The 15,395-nt window shown below is 50.0% G+C and overlaps 1 protein-coding gene across 1 annotated transcript in view; it reads right to left on the minus strand.

Annotated features, from left to right (window-relative positions):
- Nucleotides 1-2,781: 2,781 nt before the first annotated feature.
- The window catches only part of ELP3 (elongator acetyltransferase complex subunit 3), a 95,734-nt gene continuing 83,120 nt past the window's right edge, over nt 2,782-15,395 (minus strand). Inside the window, exon 15 of the mRNA XM_065631645.1 lies at nt 2,782-3,825. Coding sequence (XP_065487717.1) covers nt 3,749-3,825 — 77 coding nt within the window. The 3' untranslated portion in view covers nt 2,782-3,748. The remainder of the gene's footprint in view (nt 3,826-15,395) is intronic.

Here is a 15,395-nt window from a genome sequence, read left to right on the forward strand (position 1 = left end):
TGTAATAGCCCCAAATTTCAGAATATTGCAAAAAAAGAATGTCATAACCAACTGGAAAAGTCCTGGGTGGGGCTGATTGGCTCCCAAGACTCAAAATGAGCCACCAGGCGAGGAAAAAGCCGACACAGCCAAATTAAACCATTACTGGTAATTTCTCTTACAATAAATATCTTGGCTTCCTCCCTGCATGCCCAGGGCAAGGCCTCTGCTCTTTTTGAGCCAGGGGTGTGAATTTTAAGTGGTGGGAGGGGGAAAAAACCACAAAAAACCCCAAGATTTATTTGATTTGTTGCCTGGCAGGGATTGCAGAAGCGGTTTGTTGTGATGACCACCAGCACCAGGACTGGACTTCACCTAAATGCCGCATCAGGATCGCTTCGGCCACCCAAAATTTATTATTTGGATACCTGGCCACCACATCTTAATGACATTTAGCTCAAGAGGTGGCCACAAAGCTTCAAGTGTCCTCATGGGAGGGATCTGCACAGCCACTTTTCTCCCCGTTTTGCCTCACGTTTCCTTTCTGCTTCCCTTTTTTTGCAGGTAAAGGTCTCGAAAAATCTCACCAGACTTCGTGACTTCGTTGCTGTTGTTGCCTGATGTACTTAAAAAAACAAGAAAGCCCAAATCCCTCCAGAGCAGCTTTAGTATGAACTGCATTTTTCTTGTGTTGGTTTGTTTTGTTTTCTTTTGTTTTCTTTTTGGCTCCCGATTGCAAATCCAAATGCCAGCAACACAGGAGCCGGGACACACGCTGGAGGAACTCCCTGTGCCCAGCTCCCAGTACAAACCCGCTCTTCCTTCCGCTGTGTTTGTATCAAACAATCCAATCCATCCATCACACTTCAAAGCCCAGCCTGTGCGGACAAGCCCGGCGAGTTCTGCAGCTGCTGAACCAGTGCAGCGTGAAATCACCCCAGAAAGAACACACTAATGGGAAGCTAAAAATAATATCCCCCCAAATTGCTTTATTTCTTGATAAAGCTGCTAGTTAACTCAAAACACATTGGCCTCAAAAAATAAAAAACCCCACAAACCAGAAGAAAAAATATCTGATGTTTCCTAGAGTTGCCGGAGGGCCGCGCTTTCAGACGCACGGAAGCCGTGAGCTTTTTCTGGTCAGTACCTGAACAAAACAAAAAGCCCTGGGCTGTCAGAGCTGAAAGTGTCAGAGTGATCCATAATTATGGCAGCGGCATCAGAACAACAAATTTTGCGGAAAATTTTTTGCAGGGAAATCGCATCCTTTTCTATCTCTGCTGCTCGAATAGTGTCAGGAGTTTAACGTGACCCATTTACCAGTATTTTGGAGGACTAAAAAAAAAAAAATCAGTTCAACAAATGAAGCAGCACCAGCTTCTGTCTCCCCTCTTCAAATCGAAACGGGGCAGGAAGCTCAAACACGCTCAGGGTTTTGGTACCAACCACTGGGTCTGTGGTTTCTCGCTCCCCAACTATTAAAAACACAGGACACCAGCGTTTACCTTCAATAACAACAACTTTATTGCAGGTTTCTTGGTTGTCTCCAGCCTTTGTGCGTCAGCAGCCGTCAGCGCAGCTCTGCCCAGCGATAGATCACGGCGCAGAATCGCATTTACTGAGCTTTCCGCCCCAAACCGCTCCGCTGAGTTCATCACGTGCATCCGAGCGCTCGTTAGTGACGAAGTTTCCAGAAAGCTCTTGCCAGAGTCATTGATTAGAGCAACACCTGAAACGTCAACTTCTCTACAAGCTGCTACTTGGGATTTCAACCCTGGTTTTGATGGAAATACTATAAAAAAGCAGCAGAGGAGGTCAGAGCTCTGGCTGGTCCTGTCTCTATTTTGTTAACTCAAGCAGACAGCACCAGATGCTGCTTTAAAAAACCCTGAATCAATGATGTCAAAGGGCACCCGCATGTCCTGGGCCATCCCCAACGCACCAAAGGGTCGAGGCGAAGTGAGAAAGGTTCTGAGATCTTCACCTCATCTCGCTCTCACATCCAGGCTCTGTTTGCAAAGAGAATCTTTAAAATTTCCATCATTCCTGGCAGAATTCCTGATGCCTGGAAAAGGCGACCATCACACCCATTTCCTAGGAGGACCAGGAGGATCTGAGGAGCTCCCACCTCCATACTGGGAGGGACCAAACTCTCCCCAAAGCCCTTTCCAGCTGTGGGACAGAGAGAGGAAGAGTTGGGAACAGCCAGGAGGGATCCCCCGTGGCCAGATCCTGGCTGAGGAACATGACTGTGCAGGTAAGGGAGGTTTGTGGGTGTCAGATATTGCCACCTTGCCAAGGCCACCGCTGCCACGGGGCCTCCTCATGCACCGGTCACTGGGTTCTGGGCTGGAGGAGAAGCAGCAGAGCAGGTGCTGGAAATACAGACCTGGGGGTGTTGGTGACAGCGGCTGAACATGAGCCAGCGTGTGCCCAGGTGGCCAAGAGGCCACCAGCATCCTGGCTGGGACCAGCACTGGTGTGGCCAGTAGGCCCAGGGCAGTGACTGTCCTGTGCTGGGCACCGGGGAGGCCAAACCTCCAATCCTGGGGCAGTTCTGGGCCCCTCACGCCAAGAAAGGCCTTGAGGTGCTGGAGCGAGTTGAGAGAAGGGAACGGAGCTGGGGAAGGGGCTGGAGCACAAGTGTGATGGGAGCGGCTGAGGGAGCTGGGGGTTCAGCTGGAGAACAGGAGCTGAGGGGAGACCTTCTGATCTCTGACCTGCCTGAAAGGAGCTTGGAGCCAGGGGGGGTCGGGCTCTGCTCCCCAGGAACAAGCGCCAGGAGCAGAGGAAACGGCCTCAGGTTGCGCCAGGAGAGGTTGAGGTTGGATTTAGGAACAATTTCTTGCCCAAAGGGCTGTGGGGCATTGGAACAGGCTGCCCAGGGCAGTGGTGGAGTCACCATCCCTGGAGGGGTTGGACAGACGGACATGAGGTTCTCAGGGACATGGGGCAGTGCCAGGGCTGGGGGAACAGTTGGACTCAATGATCTTGGGGGTCTTTTCCAGCCAAAATGATTCTAGGATCACGAAAAACTTTTTCAATACATGGGTGGTCTAATATTGAAACACAGACCTTGACACTTGTGGACTTTCCATCCACATCCACTGAATGTCATAGAACTGCAGAATCTCCACCCTTGGAGATATTCAAGCATCACCATCGTGATGTAATTGGACCTGCTTTGGGTGGCGCTGGACAACAGACCTCAGAGGTCCCTTCTAACCTGTTACTCCACTGTTGTGTGTCACCGCCACAGTCAGTTTAAGTTTTAATCTCAATTCCTACCACCAGCAAGGTGATGGTTTCCAACCCTCACGGCCTCCTGCTGTAAAAGGATCAATCGGCATCGCTTGGGATGGACAGGAAAAAGCTGAGCCCAGCAGAAATAAATACACAGAGAGAAAGAATTAATTCATGTTACAGAATAACCCACACAATTTCAACGCTGAAACGTCAAAAGCTCGCTGACAGCACGACAGAAACAACGTTTTCAGTTCACCTTTGCGCTGCTGCGATGCACCAGAGTCGTCCTGCAGACCAGGTCACAGAAACCTCTCCTGGTGCGATGGGCAGATCCTGGAGAACCGTCCTCCCCAGAGGAGATGCCACATTTGCTGCCGGTGGCTCTGGCTTAAGCAAGTCCTTCGCAATTGGCAGATTTTGGTTTTTTTGTCTGAGTTCGTCACCTTGAGCTTTCTTTCCTGGATGAGACTCGTCTCTTCTCCTCTCCCACCAGCAGCTGGTGGGGTGAGGAGCTCCTGGGGCATCACTCCAGCTGTTTCACCATGTAAGGCCCTTCCAGCTCATAGCCAATCTTCCTGTAGTAGTTCCTCGTGCCAACACCTGTGAGAAGAATGACAAAAAGGTTTAATTAATGACAAATCAGCCAGGCAGCAAAGTCACTTCCATGGAGTGACATTGCTGAAAGGAGCTCGGCCTCTCTGAACAGTGGGCACTGGGCCTCCCCAGCTGCCGTGGAGCGGGGGTGTTTACTCGTTAGCATCTGGACTAATTACGATGTTTTTACGCAGGAACATCGCTGTTCTGTCTACCCTGAATTACGCACCGTGTCCTTTGTCCTGAGAAAGGCTGCGAGGGAGAGAGGAAGCGACACGGGAACAACGGCGAAACGTGAGTCAAGAGTTCAGAGCACCTCGGGGAGAACAAAACCCCAAGAACAGGCTCTCGAGAGGAGGCGGCCCAGCTGCCGGCATCATTACCAGGAACTGAAGGGCTCTAAAACCCCACAAACCCCATCCGATCGCTCCTAGAAGTGAGCTCAGCTCCACTTGAGATAAAACAAGCGGGCTCCGCCGCCGCAATCCAATTTCCTCGTTGAAAAGGACAACGCCGAACGCCTCGGTCCTCAAACAGCCTCGTCCTTCTCCTTCCTCTCTTAATGAGACCCCGCGGAGCGAGGCAGGACCGGCCCAGCCTTCCTCCTCACCTTGGCTAATTACTCACAGACGTTAATCATCAGGGGAGGGAGAAGGAGGAATTTGGCGTCCGGCATTGCTGTTGGCGCAGCTGGTGGGAAGGGACAGGAGGACAGAGAGGACGCGGCTATTCCATCACAAGCAGCCCCTTTCTATCTTCTCGTCTCCCTCCAGCAGGTTCCTGGAAACCCTGGCGCTCCCAAATGGCTCTCCAGGAATCGAATCTCCCGCACAGGGGGTGAGTGGAGCAGTGGGTAACCCCTTCCTGCCCACACCACGCTGTGGCAATTGCACCCATCGCTGCTTGGACAAACTTGTTTAAATTAGTGGTAATTTATTTCCTGAACGCACCAAGCTACCAAATGGCTTAAGCACTGCAGCTCCAGACAACTCCCCAGCCAAAACCCTGCGGAAGCATTTTATTAATTTAAGGTATGGAAAGGCACTTGAAACCCAGACCTGAGGTGGCCTCGTGCTCCTCATTCCAGCTGAACCTGGGGAGAGCTTGAAAAACCATAAAGAACCCCGAACTGGGGAACACCTGAGCAAGTTTCCTTCTGAGCAGTGGCAAAGCCGCTGTGACATGACAGCAGAGCAGCGTCCTCAGCTAAAAGCGTCCTGAAGGGATCCAAATTCACTCAGCTTCAGCAGGAACCTGGAGCAAAGGAAAAACCCAAGTCTACCACACACACGTCCACTGGTCCCTTCCTGATCCCTGCCCGGGAGGGTCATGATCTCTAAACCATCACCTTGACAGTATTTTGTGTAAAAAAACATCCTCTGGGTTCGTCAGCAGAGATGCTGGGGCACAACATAGAGATTTTGGCAGTAAAGCAGCAGAGCCACCCCACGCGTGGCGTGGAACAACTCGGTTAAAGGAGAGAGGTGCCCAGAGAGGTGGTGGCTGAACCATCCCTGGAGACATCCCAGGCCAGGCTGGACGGGGCTCTGAGCAACCTGAGCTGGTGCAGATGTCCCTGCTCATGGCAGGGGGGGCACTGGGGGAGCTGGGGAGGTCCCTTCAACCCAAACCATCCTGTGATTCTATGAGTGAAAACTAAAGCCGAAGAACAACCCTGTTGAAGGTAAAGGACAACTCAGTAATTCAGCTGACTGTTTTAATAACACCTTGATCAGTTATTTAACATTCCCCCTTTTTTTCTGAAGCCCTTGGGAAAGGTGTGGATTTTAAAGGCTGTGCCAGAGCATCATGTGCCACCTCCATTAATCTCAGAGCTATTAAGTGGCGCTAGTTAAGCGCCAGCTCCTCCTGGTTCGAGGGCGACGGGTTCAAGCCATTAACAAGAGTGATGATGCAGTTGCCCAGCCCTGCGCCCCAGGGGTCCCCGGCTGTGCCGCTTCGCAAAGCAGCTCAGCCTTCATCTCAGCACTAACTCCTGGCACAAAATCACCGTCCTTCAACAGGAAAGCGTTCTGTGAAGAGGAGACGGAAAGTGCCTCAAGCTGAGACCTGCCATGAAGACACAGGGTGGCTTCCCCGCTGCCCAGCTCTAACTGGGGGCGTCTCGCTCGCTCCAGCGCTGCAGGAACGTTTTTAAGGCAAGAGGCTTTTGGGGAAAAAAAAAACAAACCCACATAATCTCATCCAGTGTAGCGGATCAGTCGATGGAAGCACTTGGGGCTCAAGCATCAGGTCTCTTCTCCCAAGGAACAAGCGCCAGGACCAGAGGAAACGGCCTCAAGTTGCGCCAGGGGAGGTTGAGGTTGGATCTGGGAACAATTTCTTGCCCAAAGGGCTGTGGGGCATTGGAACAGGCTGCCCAGGGCAGTGCTGGAGTCACCATCCCTGGAGGGGTTGGACAGACGGAGATGAGGTTCTCAGGGACATGGGGCAGTGCCAGGGCTGGGGGAACAGCTGGACTCGATGATCTTGAGGGTCTTTTCCAACCAAAATGATTCTATTCTATGATTCTAAGCCCGCACCTCTACACTGTAGGTGACTGGGGGGTGGCTTCAGACTGGATTTTTGGGACCCTGGGCCACATGTTTCCACCACACACTTGAATTTGGCCAAAGAGCCATTGACCCAGAGCCCTCTGCCCCTTCAGAGGGTGAAGTGTGTTTGATCTGCACCTGGAGCACAGCTCGTGGTTTCGTTTCCCCTGAAAGGCACCAAAACCTCCCTGTGAGCCAAACTGATGCACGAGTGAGGATGAGATGGGATTCACTTCAGGTGCTCTGAACCCAAAGGCTTTATTAAACCCAGCCTACAATATTCACCAGGATGTCGCGAACATGGAGGTATCTCCTTGTAGTCAGGGTATGTCAGGGAAATCACAATCAGAACCGAGGGTGTTCTGAGATCAGCACGGCACGACTGGGAGAGAAACGGGGTGACATCCACAGACTTCTTCATCCATGAGAGAAATGCAAGACAGAAAACACTGCTAAATAGAATACAAGATCTGTGGGATACTAATAACTGCCTATAAATCACACAGAAGGAACCCATCACATCTATTTTGTGAAATTATCACAACTTCATATGAATTCAAAGGCCAAAAGAACCCAAAGTTACAGGATTGTCCTGCTGAGTTCTGATCATGTAGAGAGTATGAACACACAGTCCTAAGAAAATCAGAGCTACAGCTCTCAAAACAACATGTCATTTCATCTGTTAATGAGTCATCCAAGCGGTAAGTGCTGGAGAAGCAACTCGTAACGCCCAGCATGGATTCAGTCCTTGTCCGTCAAGCCTACCTGAAAGGAAGGTCTCATCTACGGCACGAATTCTCTTCCCAAATCTTTGCTGCTCTAATTTCCAGCAAACACACAACAGAGCTGGTGGGACCTGTTCTTCCCACTGCTCCAAGTCATACCTGCGCCTTCCAGTGAAAAGAAATGTCACCCAAGAAGTACCACAAAAGAAAGACAGAATCATTTTGGTTGGAAGAGACCCCCGAGATCATCGAGTCCAACCGTTCCCCCAGCCCTGGCACTGCCCCATGTCCCTGAGAACCTCATCTCCGTCTGTCCAACCCCTCCAGGGATGGCGACTCCAGCACTGCCCTGGGCAGCCTGTTCCAATGCCCCACAGCCCTTTGGGGAAGAAATTGTTCCTAAATCCAACCTCAGCCTCCCCTGGCGCAACCTGAGGCCGTTTCCTCTGCTCCTGGCACTTGTTCCTGGGGAGCAGAGCCCGACCCCCCCTGGCTCCAAGCTCCTTTCAGGCAGGTCAGAGATCAGAAGGTCTCCCCTCAGCTCCTGTTCTCCAGGAGATCAAGCAAGAACAGCCACGTAAGGCTCAAATCTGGCCCGAGGAGCTTTGTGACTTTCAAATCCAGAATTGGCTGCATTTCTCATTCTGGGTCTCTAAACCAGGCTTTTGTATTTTAAATATTCCGTATCAAAGCGTACAGGAGAGCTTATTTTGAATTCAACAGAGCAGTTTTCAACCAACCTCTTCCAGATTCACGGCCGGTGATGTGGTTGAAGGGCAGGGGCTCTGGTCCCGCCTGCCTGGATGGATGGAAACCCGTGGCCATGGGCCAGCCGCGGCTTTTTGGACGCGGCCCTCGCCACAATCTTCAAATGACACATCCTCTGGCAACGGCTGCTGGATAATTTAATCGCCTTTTGTTCTCTTCCTTTGGAAGCGCCTGAATAATAGTGAAGCCTACTGATAAAACCCCGAACGTGGCTTTCCAGCGTAACACGTAAACCTCAAAGTTAATTAATTAAATTTTTAAAAAGTCTGCCTGTAGCAAGGGACAGAGAAAGCTGACCATGGCGTCAGGGTTGAACACTTTTCTGGCCCAGAAGGATGAGTGATCGGCACGGAACTGCTACCCAGAGGAGGGCAGAAATCAGATTTCACATGCGGCACCTCCTGCCCGTGACCTTTTCTGCGCAGAGCCCATAAATCCACCCGACTCAGCCCCGCTGCGCAGAAATATCGCCCAGGCCGAGCGTCCTCCAAGATTCCTTCGCCATGGCTCACCAGTCACAGAACTAAGTGAAAATGAGATTGTTTTTGGGATCGTAGTTCATAAAATTTCCAGCGCGGAGACTTACTGAGGCACCCGAGAGGCTCCAACACAGGTGTCCGCAGCTTTTGGCAATGACTGAATTAGTTTCTGAAGATGCACGGTCAAGGCATATTGTGTGTTGCACCTTCATTCCCCCGTCCAAATATTCCTCAGAAGCAGATAGTGGGACCTTGTGTACGTGGCAGAGAACCCAAGTCGGCTGAACTTTCCAAATTGCCTCAATCCATGGACATTCCAGCTGCAATTCTGGTGACAGCGAAGCCTCTTTAAGGTTTTTTGGGGAGTTGAGTACCTGGCTTGGTGCTTTGCTCGCTGCACGGACACCCGGATATCTGGAGGATCTCGGAGGACTGTCCTTCAAGGGTGCTGAGAACAGGATCTGTGGTTAGTGGAGGCAACGGGAAAGGGGGATGCTACGCTGGCCAAAGCGCTACGGATTTCACCCAGAATCAGCAGCAAGTTTCAAGCCAGGCCCTGGGATTTGGGACGGCCGAGGCTGCTGCTCTTGGTATCAGAAAGGATGTTTTCCCCACGACCGCCAGCGTTGCTGCTGGCACAGTGATGCTCTGCGAGAGGAATGCGCTGCCGTGGTTGGAAAATATTTGCGGTATGGCCAGCAGGCCCAGGGCAGCGACTGTCCCTGCGCTGGGCACTGGGGAGGCCAAACCTCCAACCCTGGGGGGCAGTTCTGGGCCCCTCACGCCAAGAAAGGCCTTGAGGTGCTGGAGCGAGTTGAGAGAAGGGAACGGAGCTGGGGAAGGGGCTGGAGCACAAGGGTGATGGGAGCGGCTGAGGGAGCTGGGGGTTCAGCTGGAGAACAGGAGCTGAGGGGAGACCTTCTGATCTCTGACCTGCCTGAAAGGAGCTTGGAGCCAGGGGGGGTCGGGCTCTGCTCCCCAGGAACAAGCGCCAGGAGCAGAGGAAACGGCCTCAAGTTGCGCCAGGGGAGGTTGAGGTTGGATGTGGGGAACAATTTCTTGCCCAAAGGGCTGTGGGGCATTGGAACAGGCTGCCCAGGGCAGTGCTGGAGTCACCATCCCTGGAGGGGTTGGACAGACGGAGATGAGGTTCTCAGGGACATGGGGCAGTGCCAGGGGTTGGGTAACAGTTGGACTTGATGATCTTGAGGATCTTTTCCAACCAAAATGATTCTGTGATTCTGTATTTTTTTTAGGTTTTGCAAAGGCACAGAGAAGGAAGGCAGAAAAGCTTCCGCAGTCACGTACGGGACTCCAAAAGACATGGGTTAAACACAGCGATGGCACGGGAAGCTTGGAAGGCGCCGCTGCCACAGGACAGACCATAAACATCTGCATTTCCAACACAAAAGCGAAGAAAGAAAACAAGAGGCCTCACAGAATCTCCTTGGCCTCCGAGCGCGTCTCCCGTGATCAGAGCGAGGCTGCCAAAGCATCATGAGGACTCAGGCCGCTGTTCAGAGAGCACGAACCTCACATTTTAGATTCTCTCAAAACTTGGGATCGGGTGACTTGGAGCCTGATATTGATGGCAAGTGAGCAAACACGCACCTCTTTTTACCACCGGTCTTGGTGGAGACTCAAGAGAATTCTTAGGTTTTTCTTTACACTCCTTGCTTTGACCTCCACCAAGTCCGAGAAGACACTTTGGCAGCTGTCAAAAAAACTCGTGAAATCCTCTGCTATCCAAACTTACACTCTGCGTCGGACTTAAAGCAAAGCCAACCCCTGCTGGCACTTGGTAGGACTTGTTTACATGAGGAAGGGTCAAAACTGGGTTTCAAATTCATAAGAGCAGTAGGAAAATAAGACAGGAGAACATTTTTTTGGCTATCGTGTACTGGATGCCGACCAAAAAGCCACACACCACGTTCTGAACTGATGCACGAGTTAAGAATGCGCAGCGGATCCATCCACAACCTCCGACGAGTTTGTTCTGGCATTTACACTTTCCACAATGCTGGGTTTTATCTGCAGGGAAAACGCGAGGCCGTTTCATGTGAATCCCTGGGAACCAACCGCAGAGAACGGCAACAATGGGCAATCGGTGAAGGATTTGAGATAACCAACACGCCTTATCAGCACCGAGGAGACAGAAAAAAACAACATTCTTAACACCGCTGAGAAAACCTGGGCATGTCAGAGCAATCAGAAAAAACAGTTATTAATTTAAGAAACCAAGGAACGATCCCTACATCTATCCCTGCAGCAAAGATATATGGTTTTTTTGTTAAAGATTAGATAATTGGCAACTCATTTCCTGAAAGTTCCTGAAGATAGTGGGAGATAAAAACCCTCTGAAAAATTAAAAGCAGGGGCTTTCGGAAATGTTAGCCAGTATCTCAGAAATACAACGCTCTCCATTTTCAGGTTCGCATAGAGAGAAAACACAGACGTATTCACTTTTAAAACAACAGATTCTGTTGAGAATTATTGAGAAATACCGATGCTTTGGCAGTCAGCAGAAAACACAATCCGGGCAATGTGAATGGAAAATAGGAATATGATTTTTTTTTTTTTAAAGGTCATTGAAAATATTATTATTTCAATGAATCTGCTTCAAAAATGGAGCACTGGAAATTCTTTTTGATATATTTTTGCACCCATAAGCACATCCCAGCGCTGGGGTCCGGAGCATTTTCCCCGCAGAGCAACTCTCCCCGGTCTCTGGAGCGACTAAATCCAGGGATGGGAGAATTCGGGATTTTTTGACCTCGTGCTGCCGCAGCAACCACAAAGAGCCAATTAGCGTCGCGGCGATTGAGTTGTGATTTGGACACATCTTCATATACTCACACGATTGTTAATATCGCCACGTGTGAAGCGTTTCATAATCCTTTCTCTAATGAGATCTAAATGATTAAACCGCGACTGTCCATAACCTATATTTAGTCTGTTTGTTGGACCTGGAAGAGAAATCTGCACCTGAAAACCTCATTTTTTTCCTGTCAAATGCAACTTGTGCTTTCTTCCCGCGCGGATCCTTCCCAGAGATTTTAAATTATTATTTTCACACCAGCTCTGTCTAGCAGGGAGGTGCTGTCATCGCCACGTCCCCCAAGAAGAGCCGAGATCCCGGGCAGCCGGGGAATTTGTCTGAAATCACAAAGCAATTCTGCGATTAAAAGACGAGTTTCGAAGCTCCCTTAATCAGCTCAGCCACCCGCTTCACTATCACCAAACACTGATGGCCTCGTGGATTCCAAACTGGATTATTTTTGAAGCCGTGACCCACAAGCCAAGCCCTGAATATCCCCAGCAGCGCCCCCAACAAATCCAACCCCCGCTCCATTTAAACACACTCTGCATTTGATGCAAACGCAGAGATACAGTCGCTTTCTGATGGAGCTGATGCTTCCTCCGACTCGCAGTCAGCTCTTGGGCTTGATAAATAAAAATAAAGGAAGAAACCACGCTACGAAAACAGCACAGGAAACCTTTACTCTCCCCTTGGCAACTTACTCTTTATACACTAAAGATTTCATTTAATTTAAATCTAGAATGGCTTGGCATGGTCTGGGATCTGACCAATTTGAAAAATTCCTTTTTCTTGCACGTAAAGGGCAGTATCCTCGCATTAACTTCAGTCCTTTCAAATGGAGATCTTTAATCCAGGGAGATCTTTAATCCAGCAAAGCGCTCTCCTGGTAGAACCACCTCAACGTTAAAGGTGAACACAAGCTGCGACAAATCCTTCCGTAACGGAGCAATTTCAAGGTGAAAAAGACATGTTTGGGGACACCGGCTTCGGACGACACCTCTAATTTGCCAGGGTAGGTTTTGCCAAAGACCAAAGCACCAAATATGATTTAACGTGGCAAATTTCGGGATGGACAGGACAGGGTGGGAGCCTCACGTGCCCGAGGGCTTTGCGGGGTACAGATGCACCAGCCCCGCTCTGGAAAGGTATTTGGGTTGTAAGAATTCTTAAGTACCTTAATTTAGTGAACTTCTTACGCAGTTTTATTGAAGCAGAGCAGATATATGATATTTCCTCCTACCCTGTAACGCTGCAGAATTTGCATGTTGGTGAAGGGAAACCACAGCAAAAGCTTTATAATGTTCACAAATGGATCGTTTGGGGATTTTCTGATTTGTTCTTAAGGCCAAATATCAAAACAAAGACTTTTTCTTAATGTAAAAGCAATGAAAAGAAATCTAACGATAGAATAAAAGAGCTGATTTTACATCATTCAACTTCTGGGGTGCACACAGGAGCTTCCTGGGCTAGAACTGGTTTCTAAACAGTGAGTCTGCAGTGAAGACCCGTCCTAGAGCGTCCAGATGGTGAGATTACATCTCACTGATCTCTTTATTACAGAAGCAATTATTTCATTAATGAGTAGACGGGCCTGCCCAAAGCTGCACCGAAAGCATCCGCTGTCAGGAGAGAGAAACCCGCCACCGCCGTCAACCGCGGCAGATGAAGCTGGAGCTGACAGATCTTCCAACTCGAAACCAAGAAAAATTAAATATTTAAGAGTTAATATCGTAACTTCTTGTACGCTTTAACAAGGAGCTGCCACCAGGCATGGAGAGAGACAGGGACAGTGAAATGCGTCTGCTACTCAACCCCAAATTTGTCAAGTTAAAGGTTCGTGAGATTTTAGATCTACACGCTACGTAATGTCTCGAGGCTTCTTCCAGAGATGGTTGCTGAAATATCTGACCCAGCTGGAGAGGAATTGCTGAGGGATCGGGGATTTAGGATGACTCACCCACATGTGAGCCATTCACCATCTATTTGCTTTCCTATGGGCTACGAGATTTTAAACGCCAATGAAGAAACACTCAGCGATCTCGTGAGTGAGCCGACCTGCCGTTAAACCTGCAGCCTCCTCATGTATCTACTTCTTCATAGATTCACAGGATGGTTTGGGTTGAAAAGACCGTCAAAGCTCCCCCAGTGCCCCCCCTGCCATGAGCAGGGACATCTGCACCAGCTCAGGTTGCTCAGAGCCCCGTCCAGCCTGGCCTGGGATGTCTCCAGGGATGCTTCATCCACCACCTCTCTGGCCAACCTGGGCCAGGCTCCCCCCATCCTCGGTGGAAAAATACAGCAAATGGCTTCAGGAATTTGTTTCGGTTCCTGCCCAGTGCAGGAAGGTTGGGGTCAGAACCAGCTTTTTCTTCTGAACTTCCCTTCTCACTCACCAGAACGAGATAATTCATGCTATAAATATGATGTCTCTGTACTGAAGAACAACTTAAAAGGTTCCTGGAGAGCTGCAGTTTGATAGAGCTGATTGCTACATCAGAGGTTAATCATAGAATAGAATCATAGAATCATTTTGGGTGGAAGAGACCCTTAAGATCATCCAGACCAACCATAACCTAAATCTAGCACTAAACCAGGTCCCTAAGAGCCTCTCGTGACTTCTGGTGAGTGAAAAAAGTATGAGAAAAGAGCAGAAAGACCCCAAATGCCCAGCAGGAATCCCTGTGATGTGTTCCTGTGAGCAACGGGCACACTCAGCAGTTTAGGTGGCTCCACCTGAAGGTTATTACCACGCGTATTTTTAACAAAAAGCATCGCAACTAAAAAAAAAATAAATAATGCAGCTGATTAAAAATAAGAGAGAATGCCCATGCAGGGAAAAATCCCTTACAATCTCTTCTCATTTTCACATGTATTTGCTTCATTGTCCCTCTTGCAAAGTTGTTGATGGGGCTCCTACAAGTTTGTGTGCTCTTCTGGACGTGCAGAGGGTCACGTCAATCGTGCTTGAGTCTCTGCAGCGCAAGGAGGCCCTGAAAAGCCTCCGGCGTGGCAAACAATGAATTAAACCAGTTAATATAAGTTAATCCTAGCTAGCCTCTCGCTGCAGACAACACCCCTTACCTGCTCTGCAGAAATACCCTTCAGCTTCGTTCTGAACAAAGCACACCGAGATGAGCGGTTAATTAGGACTCTGCGTGCTACGGGCGATTTTTCTCCGGCTCTTCCCCAGCTACTCGACTTCTCTGATGATCTGGCTAACGAAACGGGCCGGCGACGCTTGACATCAGCCGCTCCTACCATTCAGAAATCCATCCTGCCTTCCCCACCGCCGCCTTCAGCCTCGGCTCACTCAGGCGTGAAACATCCCTGGCCTGTGTCCATGTTAATTTTCTACTTGACAGAACACAAATAGAAACCTGGTCTGGCCGAAAAGAAAAAAAAAAAACAACCACAACTGATCATCTTGCCGCATAGTAATTAGGTTATAGCGGGGGGGACGGCGGCAGTGCCAGACCTTACAGCACCGCGATAAGGCTGCTACGTCACTGGGATGGAGCGATGCTACAGCGAAATCGCGCTGCAGGGAGGCATTAACCTACGGCTTCAGAAAACGAGGCGTGCTGGCGAGGATTTGGCTGCAGTTCCAGGCACCTCTTCAGTCTGGGGAGTGAATTAGCGATGAGGCTGGTTTAAAGGCGGCCGGAGACGGGGTTGGCACAAGTGACAAAACCCCGGCGCTTTAATGGAGAAAGGAAAGGGTGCTTATTAATGGGCCTGGGTTTGAACAGGGCAAGCACCTGCGATAGGGGAATTCAATCTCATCCCCCACCTCCCCAAACAAGCATCTTCTGTACAGAGATAAGGAGACAATCTTGTTGCTACAAGCCAAGCTAGTCTGCTTTTCTGATGCCCGCACAAACAGATAACGCTGACAGACGTCACGGCAGATACCGCAGCCGAAAAAGCTCTTCCCTGCAAGAGCGCTGTATTTATAGAGCCGGCTCGGAGTGCTTGAAAAGTAATTTGCAGTCTTAACAGCGCATAAATATTTGGGCTGTGCATTCCTGGCCCTTGCCCTTGGAGCAGCCGGCAGCCTCACCTGCGGCATCACAGCTTTCTGACCCACTAAAGCAAGGAGGGAGCTCCTCTGCTGCCACCAGCATGGGCGACGAGGGCAACCTGCAAGAGGCCAACGCTTTGAGGACGACGTGGCAGTACAAAGGTGCTGTCCCTCTCCTTTTGGCAGCTGATTTAGGCTAGGGATAGA

Source organism: Caloenas nicobarica, chromosome 3 (genome assembly GCF_036013445.1).
Source record: "Caloenas nicobarica isolate bCalNic1 chromosome 3, bCalNic1.hap1, whole genome shotgun sequence".
Taxonomy (NCBI): domain Eukaryota; kingdom Metazoa; phylum Chordata; class Aves; order Columbiformes; family Columbidae; genus Caloenas; species Caloenas nicobarica.